Source organism: Scomber japonicus, chromosome 2 (genome assembly GCF_027409825.1).
Source record: "Scomber japonicus isolate fScoJap1 chromosome 2, fScoJap1.pri, whole genome shotgun sequence".
Lineage (NCBI taxonomy): Eukaryota > Metazoa > Chordata > Actinopteri > Scombriformes > Scombridae > Scomber > Scomber japonicus.
In genome coordinates this window covers 22,304,794-22,321,266 of record NC_070579.1, presented here as the reverse complement: position 1 = coordinate 22,321,266, position 16,473 = coordinate 22,304,794, and the positions used below count along the sequence as shown (strand labels likewise).

Below are 16,473 nucleotides of genomic sequence, written 5' to 3'. Positions count from 1 at the left end.
TAGAAACATGCTCTGTAAACATATCTGTACCAAGGGATTGGTAAATTGTTAATAAATCTGTGGTTGTGATTTCTTCAATGTTGTAAAACTAAATAAAAATAGTAGATGGCCAGAACTGCTCACTGTTTCTCAGCCCAGACTTTCATCATATTTACTTTTTAAGGAATGAATAAAGTTTTGTGTAATACAGAAAGTATGGATGAATGTAATGATGTTCAATCATTATACAGACATGTTTAACGCATCTTATCTTGTTAAAATATGGCATCCAAATAATCAAATCCTCTCTGTGTCTCAATTTGTAGGCCTGTATGGTGAAAGGAACACTGAATTGTGAGAGAAACAGTTTACCACAACACCATCGTTGGGGCTCAGCAGGAAGTACCTCCCTATCTACTTCCAGGTCAACCTCAGACGTCATGTGGACCAGATGCCTGCTCTTCGTCTCAATCTTGTTTGCTCCCATTGCCATTGGTAAGATATAACGTCACACACAGCACATGATTAAATATACATAATCAATTTGTGACCAAAACAAAGCAGACCTAGACTGTTTCTAAGTGGTGTTGATTAACCACTTAACGCACGCTGTTCCGTTCACGGGACGGGACGGATGTTAGGAGGTAGCCACACGTTCTTCTGAATGTTTTAAACACCAACCCGTAAACATACATATTCATGCCGTACATCGTTGGAAAGCTTAGATTGTCCTGATTCATTCAAGACCACTCACGACTTATATGGTTGCTCACAGCCGTAATAGTATTAGCGATTAGCTCGGCTAGCCCCTGAGCTAAGTAAGAAAAGCTATAATGCCTACATACCTTCAAAGTCTTCCCTTTATCCACAACGATCATCTTATGACTCAGCACTTTCTGTACAGCTCGCCAAGTATCAATTCTTGTGAAATATGAAATCCGTTTCCATAAAACCGAAATACTTTCCTCAATATGTCCATGTATTTAGTCCAACACGTAACGTAATAACACAAATAACAAACCACATATGGTCCGTTTACGTCATTTCCTGACCTGCACGGTTACTGGTAGTGTTGCATTGTATGGTATGCTTTTTATGTCTTTATCATACTGTATAATTGATAATTTTATGATTTTATTATTGATACATATTTTATTTATCATCATCCTTATTATTAATTTTATTCTATTTTGTTTAATCAATATTTTACTGTTAATTATTATGATTTATTCATTTATTACATAACATTTTTATCTTTAAAAATTACATTTTTAAATCCCTACATTTTGTCAATCTCTTGTAAAGCACTTTGCATCGCATGTGATTTGTTTGAAAGGTGCTACATAAATATATGATGATAGATTGATTGATAATGTGTTAGAACCTCTTAATATAGTATGTAAACCCAGCACACTACCAACACACTTTACAGCCTCAAAACACACTATATAAGTCAACAAGACAAACTATTTCAGTAGTAGAAATAGATTTAGTTAGAAGTTAGGTGGTGGTGGTATTTGTTGCAACATTTTCCCATGGTGCTCCTTTTTACATGTAGTGATTTAATACAAATGTAAGAAATATATATATATGCCCACAACTACAAACTGAAGTAATGACTGTACAGCTTTGACTCCTTATCCACCCCCACACACACCCAAGCACTTTCTAATACTGTGCATGAAGCTGTAGAAACACTGCAGCTGAAATACCAAGGAATTATACACTCACTTACTCATATTAGTTTACACAGATCCTCCTTACTGCAGTTCACATTTATATATTTTTCTCACTTTCTCTCTCTCTCTCTCTCTCTCTCTCTCTCTCTCTCTCTCTCTCTCTCTCTCTCTCTCTCTCTCTCTCTCTCTGTCTATCTTACACACACACACACACACACACACACACACACACACACACACACACACACACACACACACACACACACACACACAGATGCAGCCCCAGTAGGTTGTCTGTGTGTTTCCTCCTCTCCCCTGTGACGATGGGCTTTGAAGACTTCTAGAGGGAGCTCTGGCCCACTTGGACTTAATCCTATTAATGGCTGCTGTCAATCACACTGTTGTGAGGAAAAACTGCCGCACACGTGCAGACACATGCACACACGCGCTCAAGTCTGCACTTGTTCACATGCCCACTGACATGCGTGTATCCAGATGATATACTTTAAATTCTGAAATACTGTACACCCACATGGACACAGATCCTCCTTAAAACACATACACACATGCATTAAAAACACTCAAGCACACACAGGAAGTGCTCACAGACAGCTGCTTAAACACACACACCAAGGGCTTTTCTTTAACACCAAGAGATGAGTTTCAGTCAAAGGTATTTGCATCAATGTCTAAAGAATAAGTCGACATATGCAAATCATGCTGTTTATACTTAGCAAGGATTAGTTGAAACAAAGACAGTTTAGCTTGAGGACACACAGCAGCAAGCACTCCATCTTCTCCACTGAGCCGTGTCTTGTCATTATTTCAGGGTTATGTGGAAAGCATGAATTTTTGAGAAGAAATCACAGAAAATGTAGTTTTTTCTATGGTTTTCAGTATATTTCTGCTATAAGCAGTGTTAAACCTGATGGAGTGGACTTGTTGATCATGTTGGAGCTTGAAAAATTTGAATGGCAAATACATATACATTTCGCATATGAAGTGTTAAAGGATAAATCACTTGTAAGTTCTATTATGCTTTTTGTTCTTGTCAATAAATGCTTTTTAAAAAGACCAAAACCAGAAGATCAAAACCAGTAATGTATTAGAAAACATAAAAGGGTCACAAATATATAATGTTATTTGAACAAAAGAAAAAACATGAGTAAAACAAATTTGGTGTGCTGTAAGTATTTTCGGCACTAGGAAGGTGGAACATAGGATTGATTTACAATAATATAAACTAAAATGTCTATGATCATTGTATTGAAGGATCTCGTCACCGCGGTGCAGTTCATTCATGTGGTATGTAATAGTTTTTGGACAGTAAGAGTAAAAACATCTGTACACTCCAGTACACAATATTAATTTATTGAGGCAACTCTTCATGGATGGTCTTCATTGGTCCCAAGCGACGAGTCCCTGACCTAAATCTCACCTCAATAAAATCGCACAGCTCGGAGTGTGGGGATGGTTCCCCTATCAAACATTGATTCTCAGCTCCAGTCATTTTCTCCTTTCAGTTATTGAGCAGTGATCTTTGTAAATTGAGCATAAATTGTTTTTGGACAACAGTTTTCATGTGATATATTGACCAAAAAAAAAGCCCAAAACAACAACAACAAAAAAAAAAACAGAATATTGCCGGCCTTATATTTTAATATATATTTTGCACTTTGAAAATGTGTTGCTTATGCTGTAACTTGGAGGACCCACATTTCTGACACTAGCAATGGCCAAACGCTTTAGCAATTCAAGTGAGAGATCACCTTTTAAATCTCTCTCCTCTCTCACACTTTCCTTCTCCTCTTTTCCATCCATCCACCTCTTTCGCCACTCTCTTGTTCTTGGCCCAAATGTAAAAATCGATATCCTTTTGTTTCAGGCCCCTGAGGCAATGAGAGTGTCTGAATAAGATTGTCTGTACTGTCCGTCGCTGCCAAGTTCCTGTCACCACTTACACAACTAATGAGAGACACATTAACATGCACTTGCCAACTCGTACATTATAGCATGTGTGCAAAGACAGAGAGCTAAATATTGGCGTGTGCTATATGTGTGTGGGTGTATATGTCTGTATCAAGAGGTGCTGTGTGACTGCCCATGCTTATTTGGAAAAATAAAAAAGACAGGAATATGTGTGGAGTGAGTCCTTTGGAGGCAGGTTAAACACAGTGCAGTTTTATGGATGAGGCCGCTGATAAAAATACTGTAGATGAATTCAAAGGTGACAGGCGAGACAGGACAGTGTGTGCAAGTCCGAGCATTTACTGCTACTTATGAAGGCAAAGTGGCTTTTAATAGGAATACAGATAGACCCCTCATTTGAATTGTGTGTGTGTGAGTGAGTGAGTGAGTGTGTGTGCGTGTGTTTGTGTCATAATGCTCTCTTTATGCCCAGCAGGGACCCTGTAAGGCAACACTGTAAGACATCTGATCCAAAGCCAGTCTAGACAGCTGCCTTACAATACGATGTATTGATTCCTGCATGCTTCAATTAACTCTCTGCAAAATTTACATTCATGCCCACAAAGGCAGACATGATGCAGCTATTGAAAAACTAATAAACTAACACTCATATTAAAACCATAATGACCCACTGCCGTCAGCTCTCCCCTCTTACACGCGTCCGCAAATAAATGCATGAAATCCCATATATTCTTAGCCACTGCTGAGACCCACACAGTATCTGACTGTATGCTTAAGGTCTTATTATAGCCTGCTGTGATATGTGTGTGTGTGTGTATATATGTGTGTGTGTTTTCATTATAGAGGACATTTTCAGTAAATGTCACTTATATATCAGTCTTATCTCTGAGCTAAGGCCTGCCATTATCAATGTAGTGCCCTCAAGTGCCACATAGAGATTGGCTACACTGAATTTCCTGTACATGCCATAACTCAAAGCATTTGCGTGTGTGCGTGTTTTCTGTGTGTGTGTGTTTTCTGTGTGTGTGTGTGTGTGTGTGTGTGTGTTTTCTGTGTGTGTGTGTGTGTGGTATGCGTGCCTGTGTGTGATGTGGTGAAGGGCAGTATTAAGTAGAGCTCGGGCAGAGTGTCATTGAGCTCATTCAGATTCTTTGCTGCATTCGTGTAACCATGACGCTCCTCCAGCCAATGAGAGAGCCAAGGGAGGGAGGACAGGGTTGCTGTGGTTACCATGACAGAGAGAGCAAGGAAGGTGGTGCTGCAGCTAGCTTTTCAGAGAGGTTGTAGTTCTGTGTTTGGAGCGCGGGTAGTCAAATGTTCACTGTGTGTGTTCATACATGCGCCTGTGTATACAGTATGTGCATGTGTGTATCTGTGCATGTCCTTATAAGAAATAATCCTCTAAAATAAAAGCAAAAAGTGACATTGAACAACAAGCAGTCATGGTGACTGGGCTTATAACTGCATAGATTAGTTTTTCACAGATTTAATATATTTTATTTGTTTATTCGGCTGGGGCGATGCACATAATGTATATTACATTCAGTATGTAGGTTGCATATTAAAATTCTCAACTGTGGTCCTTGTGCTGATGTAGCCGGTGACATGCATTTTGAAGTTGTGTACAATTCAGCAATCAAATCTAAATTACAAATAAGGTTAGATGATATAGACAAAGCTGAACAACACAAGTGAACACCTCAGCAGCCTATCTATCATGGGATGATCACTGATGCTCCCAGGGATCGCTGCACTCACAGAAAAAGAATAACAACATCCAAGTTACACCACAACAACCAAAGTCCCTTGAAACATTCAGCCCCACACCATCAATATCACAACACCCATCTCTTATCACAAGACAATACAGTGTGTATCCTATGTGACAAGACAGCATATAAGTAAAGACATACAGAAAGGAGAGCTAGAATGTGTGTGGCATTTCATATTTCATATATTGGACATGGCCAGGGGTGGTAAAATGTTTTTTTTTTTGCTTTGTCAGTGTAGTTACATGGCTCAGGGGTATAAGCTAAACTAACATACGTAGATAAAATAGAATAAGTCAATTATCTTTCAAAAACAGTGCAAACATAATATTTTCCCCGAACACCTATAATATATTCTGTTACATGAAAAAGCTTACATAAGATAAGGACACATATTCTAATAATGTAAATAGAATGTAAAGTATCACATATAAAGCAAAAACCAATGAAACATATGTTTGATCCTGAAACTACAAGTGTGATTAGCAGCACAATGCTCACATCACAGAAGCCGCTGCTTATATGCAAGCTTATATCCTCTTCAAGCTCATCTTATTGTATTTTTGAAATTGTAGTCTGTATGTTGACTTTGATGAGACTATATTGAGCACATGGCCCATCAAACTCCATGCTTCTCTATCAAGCTTTCATCTGTAGTGCAGAAGCTGTACACAGTACACTGTGTATCTAGACAGAATCACTCAATGGCAACTTGATTGCTGTTTGGTCTCGCTGCAGATGTTTCATCATCCAAGAGGCAGATATATTCATTAAATAAGCAAGGAAGTCAAGCAACGGCAGTTAAAAAAAACAAAAAAAAACAAAAACTGGGACAGATCATCTTCAATCTCAATGGAATTAATGACATGTTTCCTATTTCAGTACAGAAAGAGTGGATATATGCATCGGATTTGCAACCTCCGATAATAATTAGGCATTACCATCTTTGAATAATCTCCACAGCAGTAAATTTCTGTTGAAATTGCCAGGCAATTACTCTTTATCTAGACTTGATGTCTAAAACTGCTAACTGCAAAACAGTAATTACGGTTTACTTGCGACAGTGGACATGTCCTAAAAATTCTTCTACGATACAATTGTTTTCATATAGTGTGAATAATTGGTCCATATGACAAGAGTACTAATGTAGTTGAACACTATCTCTGTTTGTATAATTTGGGCCTCCAGTGTACACATTTTAAAGACAACCCTATGAAATCTAGTAAAAACAGTTATCACTATATCACAGTCATATTTATACCAATGTGTGTGTTTGTGTGTGTCCAGCCTCCAGCCGTGCCCCTATCCCCATGGCAGTGGTGCGCAGGGAGCTGTCCTGTGAGTCCTATCCCATCGAGCTTCGCTGCCCAGGCACAGATGTCATCATGATCGAGAGTGCCAACTATGGCCGCACTGATGACAAAATCTGTGATTCAGACCCCGCCCAGATGGAGAACACTAGATGCTACTTGCCTGATGCATACAAGATCATGTCACTAAGGTTAGTACATGTGTATATGTGTTTAAGTGACTGTGTGATGTGAGAAGTACAACAGCATGTGAGTGAGTGAACCATGTGTGTGTAGAGCAATGTTCATCATGTAGAAACTTTAGCTCAAGTCTCATATTTGCTGAGGACTATAAACCAATATTAGATAACCACAGTGAAAGTAATTGATTCTGATTATCACTTTGTTAATTCCATTGGTCCCACGGTATGCTTTGGTGCAAGGCTGACTCATGTCACAAAGAGCTTTAGCCAACACAGAAAACACTTATAATTGCTTTCTTATTTGAATACAGAAGCAGACAGATGTCTCTCAGTCACAGAGATCCAAGCTACACACTAGGTGTGCGGTGTCAACTGCTCATTTAGTATTCATCCTTGTAAAATAATCAGTGTCAAGTTCTGCACTACTCACTGCACTAACCCACTTTCACAAAGTTGACAGAAAACAACAACACACAACCAACACACCTGTCACCCTTGCTGTAAAACACGAGACAGGTGATGGAAGTGTAGAAATAAGTGTTACCAGTGAGACCGACCCATGCAGCTCTGCTGTTCTCAGATTGTATAAATACAATGAACTGTTATCAGACAATGGCAATGACCCAGGTAACTGCTGGACAGTGTCATTGCTTCCTCTATTGATAGTGATGTTTGTAGCACAACAAGAATATTTTCAGTTTCTAACTTAACATGAACATCCATTGAATGGTGACAATGCACTCTTATTTATTTGCTTTAATAATATAACAATCCTTGATATGTTCACTTTTCTGCTGTGAAATGGCACCAAAAACATTAAGATGAGGGTCTCAAACTGGAAAATAATAGCTGAACAAAAATATCCTGGAGGGGAGAGCTGTGTTATAGAAGGGCTGGATATAAATAATTCATTACTGTCACCAAGAGTAACTTCATTTTTCAGATCACGTGTTACAACTCTGTCCTGCTGTCCCATTATTTTCTTTCTCATCTTTTTTTTATTTTTTTTGTCTCAATATTGCTGTCGCCTTTGTCTCTCTGTCAGACCACCTGTCTGTGTCATGTGGCGGTGCTCTGATTGCGATTGCTTTGGCCTGGCTTGGTCTCTCCACTCGTTCTGGCAGCTGCAGTTTGTGTGGCCACTCTCCTACAGCCTAAGCCATCCATAATTTATACACATGCACACATACACACAGCATGTGCCACACACAGTATACACTGCCCAGGGGCTACACCAGACTTTAAGCTCCAATTAGCAGAGCCAGAGGCCAAACTTAATCTTGAGGGATTCTCTGTGGAGGTGACTCAGACCGGAAATAACGGTTTATCACATATATATTCTGCTTGTGAGTGAGTGAGTGTGTGTGTGCATTGCATGAGGCTATGAGTGAGCCTTTGTATGTGTGTGTATATGCACATATTACTGTATGCGCACAGACTAGGAACAAACCTCAGATATCCTCATGCACACAATGAGTGAAGTATGTATGTGTTTGTGCCCTTGTTAATGCATGTTAAAGTCTGCATTGTGGCTTTTGCACACATTACAGTGGGTTTATGTGTGTTCGTGTTTGCGCATTTAGCTCTTTCTCATACTCCCGCTCCCCTCTTCTTTAGTCTGTTTCAGCCTGCTTGGTTTCCACTCTCTCATTCCTTCTATGTCTGCATCGTTTCTGGCTTTCAAGCCCAGCTCAACTGACTGATAAAATCAGAGCATGTTCCGCCTGCCCAGTGTTTCCTCAGTATCACATTCCCTCTTTGTTTTCCTCTCTACCACTCTCCAAGGCCAGGGAGGGTGTGTGTGTGTTTTTATGTGTGTGTGTGTGTGTGTGTGTGGGTGTGGGTGTGTGTGAGTTTGTGTGTGTGTGTGTGTGTGTGTGTGTGTGTGTGTGCGTGCACCCATACCACATAATTGGTCTTGATATCAAAGCCTCATATCTCCAGAGGGTCTCACAAGGCTTCTCAGGCAACCTAGAGAGGACCTGATATCGCAGCATTTCCCAGATTATCTCCCCATTGGGATACACTGGGTTGAAGGGGAAACGAAGCCATGGCCATGAAAGTTACGCTTAATCTGTTTTAGCGATATACTGGCCTCAGTTCAATGACCCACCCCGTTTTATCAGGTTTTGAGCTGAAGATTCTCTAATTCAAAATGGCTGCTGAGCATTCTTTATTTTATAGATAAGTCACAACTTATTATTTGATTTTGAGTATGTACATACTTGTATGATTCCAATTTTATCAAATGTTTTACCAGGGTCACAAGTCTGCTCCACATATGTGTTCCTAAAAATCAACTCCATTGTACTTTTCAAAGCAGCCATGTTGGTTACAGCTGGGTGTGGTTAAGTTGGGTATACATTAAAGTGTCACTGGAGAGTTATATCATGGCAACAGCAGCATTTGAAGGTTTGTGTTCAATTGTGCACAGGGAGAGTGCCTCTTGCCAAAATGGTGGAATGTCTGCTAGTTATAGCGACCTATTGATATAAAAGTGACTTGATGGCTTCTACAGAGATGCTTCACAATGCACTACTTGTCCCTTCCTGATACTTGATGGGCCGAGCACCTTTCAGCACACACACCCTCTCTCTCTCTCTCTCTCTCTCGATCTAGCACACATGCATTCAGGCATTTGAGGCAGCGAGTGTGGACACTAAAGAATGTGTAGACCGCGCACGCAGGCACACGAGCTCTGCTTTGCTGCCTCTACCTCAGCTACCATGTTAGAAAATTACTTCTGGACTTCAAACAGACTTTCCCCTGACACCTCTACACCGCCTCTCCCACCTTGTCACCTTGTTTGCCCTTCTCTCTTTCTTTTCCTCTCTTCTCTTTCTTCTATTCCCATTTCCTCTCCCTTCCCATCTTGAAGAAGTCCCTCAACACAAAGGAAAACCACTTTGACAAGAAAGACAAGGGTAGGGAGTTGTTCGCCCTTCTCTACCGCTCCCCCTCTTTTTCTTGCTTTAGAAAGTGTTAAATAACAACATGCTTCATTTATTATTCTCCTATCTGTCACTCTCTTGATATCTTCATTTTTGTCACTCCATTTCCAGTTTTTTCTTCTCTTTTCTCAATCCTCAAATTGCTTCTCACCCCCGTACTTCTCTAACCTGACGCGCCAGATGGTTTGTTACACAGAACCATCTGAGAAGTCGTCCTTGGAAACTGTTTGGAAAAGGGCAGGCATTTTCAAAAGATACTTGGCAGGTGATTGGATGAACCATCTGTCTACTACCATCTATCACCTTCTTACCTTGTGAGGCAGCTGGATTCACGTGAGGATCCTCATAGGATGCTGTTTGGTCTGAATCGTCGCTGGTTCGAACACAAGCACATAACTTCAAGCTTTACAAGGTGGATTCTAGAGTGATCTTGTAGTGTCATGATCTTGCAAATCCAGCTGCCTCACAAGGTAATTACTTCTCACCCTCTCTGTCAGTTTTCCTTTTCTCCCTCGCCATCTGTTTTAGTTTTCATAGCGCCCTGTCCTGTTTTTCCATTCACTTTTTTCCTTCTGCAGCTCAGGGGGAAAGGTGAGCTTGAAGCTGAAGTGCAGGGACTTATAGGGTGCAGTATGTTTTCTATATTTTTTTTTGGCCCTATCGTGACCAAACATGCCAGGGTTGAAAGTTAGAGAGAGATATGCCCAGTCCCTGAACTAAACCCCAAATTGAAGTGGCCCTGGGGAACCTAGGTGCACTATCTTTGTAAACACACAAAAGTGCACCAGCCCTGTGTGCACACACACCAGTGAATACATATGCATGAACATGCTTGCTTGCTCGTTCATGCATGCATGCTCACACACTCTCTTACTCACACACACAAACACAGAGGGAAATATAGAGTTGCTCATCAGTTCCCCAGCTTGGTCAACTTCTTCTGGCAGCCTGTCTCTTCAGAACTGAGGCTAAGCCTTCAAAGCACCAGGCTAGTGTGTGGAAGGGTTTGTGTGTGTATGCCTGTGTCCGCACATGTGTGACTGCCTACATCTATAGTTGTATGGTTTTGTGCGTGTATGTGTGTGTGTGTGTTAGCAAATGTGCACCCGCATGTTTGAACCATTCACGCGGGAGACTGCAAAGAAACCTCTGAAGTTCTTTTCCTTTGACTCGCTGAATTATAGAAAACCACTTGAATCATAGACTGCAATCTAGCGCTAGCCATGTGCTGCAGTCCAGGACTATGTAGCCATTGAACTATGTCGTACAGTCTGGCACTTTTTTTCTAGGCATACCTGCACTTCATCTGTCTTCTCCACTCGAGTCTAATCCATTTCTGTAAACACAGAAGGAGAAGAAGAGGGGCAGAACAGATAATGACAGAGACCCAGATAAATAAATCCTCTAAACCTTACATAAATCTTACACTTTTGATCATCATTCCAGTCCAGTGACTCTAAGCACAAAAACAATATTATCTGCTAAATTTTTTGCAGATAATATTTGCTCTAAGGCTGTGACTACTGTGTTTTTGTGTGTGTGATGTCTTGTATAGATGGCAGGATATTAACAATTACATCTTGTTATTATATCTATCATGGACTTCTGCCTCTATCCGTTCACTTTTATTCTCTCCTCCCTCCATTAACTATCCTTCTTCCCACTGAATGAGGTCATATCTGGAAATGTCCTACTTAATGTGTGTGTGTGTGTGTTTGTGTGCTGCCACCCTCATACGGTTACAGGAGATGCCCTGCGGCACCCTGGGGGCCCAACTGTCACCCTTGCTCAGTGCGGTAATTAGGGCCCACACACATACATACTGTATGTACACACATGCACACACAGTAGAGAGAACACTATACAGAAAACGCTGAAGATAAACATAAAGAATGACAGATTCTGACACACAGTCATCCCTGAAACATATACAGAAACTTTCCTTCACATATGTGACAGAAATGAATACAAATGTTGCTTTATAATATCATTGTCACATAATGTCACTGTTGCCTACACTGTAGCCACGTCCTCTTCCATTCTCTCATCACAAACATGCATGCACATATATACATTCATCCTGGCTGACAGTAGTGCTGCTCTCCTAAAACCTCTGTATTTCCACATGTCAAAGTCTGACCCTTTCCTCCTGTCGCCACAGCTCTGCTAACCTTAGTTATCATGCTTCACCAAGCACCTAAGCTACATGGCTGCCTGAGAATGGTTTGAGAATGGTCTAGACTCTCTCTCTCCCTCTCTCTCTCTCTCTCTCTCTCTCTCTCTCTCTCTCTCTCTCTCTCTCTCTCTCTCTCTCTCTCTCTCTCCTCTCTCTCTCTCTCTCCCTCTCTCTCTCTCTCCCTCTCTCCCTCCCTCTCTCTCTCTCTCTCTCCTCCACACACACACACAGTCTGACACATCCAGAGTTAGTCAGTGCCTCAGACAGGCTGGCATGTATACAGTGACTGACTTTCTGACTGACTTGATACTTTGACATTGACATGTAAGAGCAAAACCGGCCCAATGCACAAGGAACAGCACTCCTCCCCCTGCACATGCACATACATGTATACACACAACAACATACACAACAACATGCATTTTTGGTGCACCAAGTTGACTAATTCCTGAGACATTTTCATATTGTGGCGTGGCTCCGTCATCTTGACGGCATTTCTGTCTTAGACGCTCCTCTGCTTTCTACCAATCTGGAGAGACAGCCCAGCTGTCTGAAACACTGCTCATCTTTTAGCTTTTAGGAGGATTTAGAGCTTGTGGAAGCAGGTGGTCTTGGATTAAACTGAGGAGAAAAAGGTGTCACACAGAAAAATGCACACACGCATGCACAGATATAAGGTTGAGAGAAATGTCAGCACAGGAATGTTGCTAGGTGGAATGAGGAGGAAGACTCCCTGAGTGTGTCCTGGAATCGGACGACGTGAAAGTTGCCATGGTTACCAGTGGAAGAGGAGAAAGGAGGAGAGGAGAGGAGAGATGTCGGAGCTCAGAAACTGTACTTGGCCGTCAGCCTACTTAATAAGATAGAGACCATAATGTGTTTGTGTGCGCATTATTTGTGTGCCTCCATTTGCGAATAGACATATGATATTATTAATCATTTTTGTTACACCACAGTTAATTATTCCAAAAGGTTATTTCTGCAAAGGAAAATTAATGCTTAAATATGAGTTAGCTATCACCAACAAAATAGATTCCTTTTAAAGACTGAGTTAACATGCATCATATCCAATTAGGATTTATATTCATTTCATTTTCACCTGGTATTAAAAAAGCATCTATACAGTAGCCATATTGAAATCAGATTGGTCTTCCCTGATAACTTTTCTTACACATTTCACATTTTTTCATATCATTTGTTGTCTTAACACTATCACAGGCATTTTGCAAGCTGCAGACATATATGCATTATTTGCAATTGCAGCAGGTAGTCTGCAAATGTATGGTTTGAAAAAAAAATCTCATATCTGTTTTTGTCAATGCATGCAGCTGCTTTCATTGACATGCCTACAATTTGTTGAGTCAGAATCAAAATTCCATTTACTGTTCAATTTGAGAGGTTTCAGATCATCTTTCATTTATATTTTCTTTCAGGATACAATTTAAGTGCATGAGAATATATACAGTAGGAAGGAACAGTCTGTTGACATATTGCATACTTGGTATACAAAATATAAAGTATTCATGGTATACATAGTGTATATTGCATGTTGTATGTCAAAAATGACACTTGACATACTCAGAAAGAATGGGTGAGAAATGGGAGAGAGTGACATCCTCCAGCCAAACACTAATAATGTAACACACTTCAAAGCTTTTTCCCAGTAGGGAAAACAACATTATTTTACCTGTGGCCTGTCTGACAGGCTGTTCTAGAGCTGACAGAAATGCATTCAGGGACCACACAGTGTGTGTGTGTGTGTGTGTGTGTGTGTGTGTGTGTGTGTGTGTGTGTGTGTGTGTGTGTGTGTGTGTGTGTGTGTGTGTGTGTGTGTGTGTGTGTGTGTGTGTGTGTGTGTGTGTGCGTGCGTGCGTGCGTGTGTGTGTATCTGTCATTTCTTTAGTATGGCGTGGTTGGTGCTGGCACATGATGTGATGCGTCTGCTTCACTATACCCCATGGTAGACACATACACACAAACAAACACACATCTGTCTTTTGCTCTCTTTTTCTTACCCCTGTCAATCACAATACACCTATCACTGTTCAATTACTTACAACATGCCAGTTCCTAGGCATCCATCTACCGATCCACCCTTTCTTTCTCCTCCAGTTCGACAACCATTCTCATCACTCCATTTGTCCATCTCCATGCAGCACTATTGTATATGTGTGTATAACCACATCAGGGACCTATAAAGCAGGAACGAGGCCAGTAGCAGTGGAATCTCATATGTGGTGTGTATGTATGAGAGATAGAGTGAGAGAGAGAGTATGGCTAGCCTAACAGCTTATATCCTGTAGCGAGATACAGTAACTATCCTCTGTCTGCTGTCAAATGGGTTTCCTGAACTCCCACAGGAGCCATAGAGCCCTGTTAAATCTCCTCTCCCCCTTCCTTCTGTTATTTTCACAAATTGTCTTTTATTTTATGTTTTTCCAGTTGCTCTATTCCATCTGCTTAATTGTTTCAATTTTTTCCCCGAATGTGTTACAACCAATCATTTTTACCTTGGGAAATGTTTTTAGGCTTCACGAAAGAAACATTTTCCAAAACAGTATACATTACAGTTTTTATGGATAATTTGGGCTACTCATATAGTGTAACTTGTAGTTTTATTAACTAGCAATAATTCTTGTCAGGTTGTTGTGGAACCTAATCCTGGTGAAACGTATTATTCCTTTCCTGCAGCAGAATTAAATGACTAAACAGTGGAGGAAACATCTGGGATTTAGTTTATTTAATTGCTAATGTTCACTACATTTAGACAAGACAGGGGATGAACAAAACATATTCTTGATTAAAGAAAAGTCAAACACATTTATGTGATACATAATTGAATATCTCTATGTCGTTTGACATCTACTCCTTTATGTTGCCTTCTTTATACTTTTGTTTCAAATTATTTTAGACAGTGTGGAGCTAACCCAAAAACCGCCTCCATAGACAGCCTAATTTTGGCTTTATGAATGAGTCCAACTGTCAAAAGCAGAAAATGTTTTTCTCCAGTCTGTTTTCTGCAAGTTACCTCACAGTGTGGGAGAACAAGCTGAGAAAAATAAGATAGTGACATTATGCACGCCATGAGTCCATATTGCATGTTCTGACCATTGCACAACTCCCTGAGGGAGCTCTACCAGGAGATTTCTCAATATTCTGAACCATCAATGTTCCTTCTGCTGTGAAAAGAGAAGCCAAACGGTACTCAGTAATACAGTTATAAAACATGTTGCAAGGAAGTTCAGGAATGGAGAATGTTCTTCAATATTAAGAAATACATTTTGGAAAAATAATGATAAAAGAGAAAAACTTTTGGCACAGTATGGTTATGAATAAATCTGTAATAGGAATTTTCAGACAACGTGCTAGAATGTTCTGCATTATTCTTCTATGTGTATTACAGTATTTAGAAATAATAATAGCAAAGTTCATGATCATTTTCAATGTTCAGTGTAATTTCTAGAATATTCCCTGTGACCTAAATGCAGTATAATTTGAGGAAATACAGAATAATAGAGTGTCCACACACTAGATATTAGCTCCCAGAATGTTTATTTGACTGAAAAATACAATCTTTTAACCCGGCCGGATCTACTTCGGGCAACATGATGAAAAGCAAGGTACTATATATATAAACACCAAATGAGTTACATCATGTTGACATCATTATATGTATAATTCATGGTAGGACTCAAGACCAAATACATTATCAGCACCTGAAAGCTTCAGAAGAAAGCCAGAGCTCCCACAAAATATATCTAAGAAATGATGTGTTGTAAAATATATATTATTGAGAGAAATAAGAGTTATAGTATAACAAGGCAAGACTGCAGAATTTACAGTAAAAGAGCAGATAGATACAATTCTTTCTAGACAAAATTTACATTAACAACATTTAATTTGTTAATGTAATTCTACGGCGGAGAAATGCAAATGTCTATTGAATTTGTGCAGTGTGTAGACACTGATTTCTTTTGTTGTCCTACTCCTGGCCTGAATATACAGTTGGAAGGGAAGTGTACACAACTATCTCTTTGTTTGAAACACTGAATGTTAACTGTGAATTGTACTTTCACTATAAAAGTAAAAGCTACATTTTGCAAAAATCTGAATTTTACCAAACTATACATTTACTGTATGGAGTTCGGTATAATCAACAATATGTTCACATGTTGAAGTGTGTACAACACTGATGGGTTATACAGGGATGCACCTATCAGACGTTCTTAGTCCTGATACCAATACTTGGATTTGTATATCAGCCAATATCGAGTATTGATCTGATAACAGTGTTTAATTAATAGGCTGTATGCCTCACTGTGTTGAAGAGACTGAGACCAGCCTTTACTGTATGTGTAAGGCAAAATCAGACTTGACTTTGCTTTCCTAACATTGCTTTCGACCGAGAGAGGAAAGTAATCCCAAAGGAGACAGCGCCCGAAGTGAGCCTAAGGAGCAGAGCTAATGCTAACTGCCAGCCATTGCTAAATAATTAAAT

The 16,473-nt window shown here is 40.0% G+C and overlaps 1 protein-coding gene across 1 annotated transcript in view; it reads left to right on the top strand.

Moving 5' to 3' along the window:
• The first annotated feature begins 419 nt into the window (after positions 1-419).
• The window catches only part of adgrl3.1 (adhesion G protein-coupled receptor L3.1), an 85,752-nt gene continuing 69,698 nt past the window's right edge, over positions 420-16,473 (top strand). Inside the window, exons 1-2 of the mRNA XM_053326573.1 lie at positions 420-474; positions 6,644-6,857. Coding sequence (XP_053182548.1) covers positions 420-474; positions 6,644-6,857 — 269 coding nt within the window. The remainder of the gene's footprint in view (positions 475-6,643; positions 6,858-16,473) is intronic.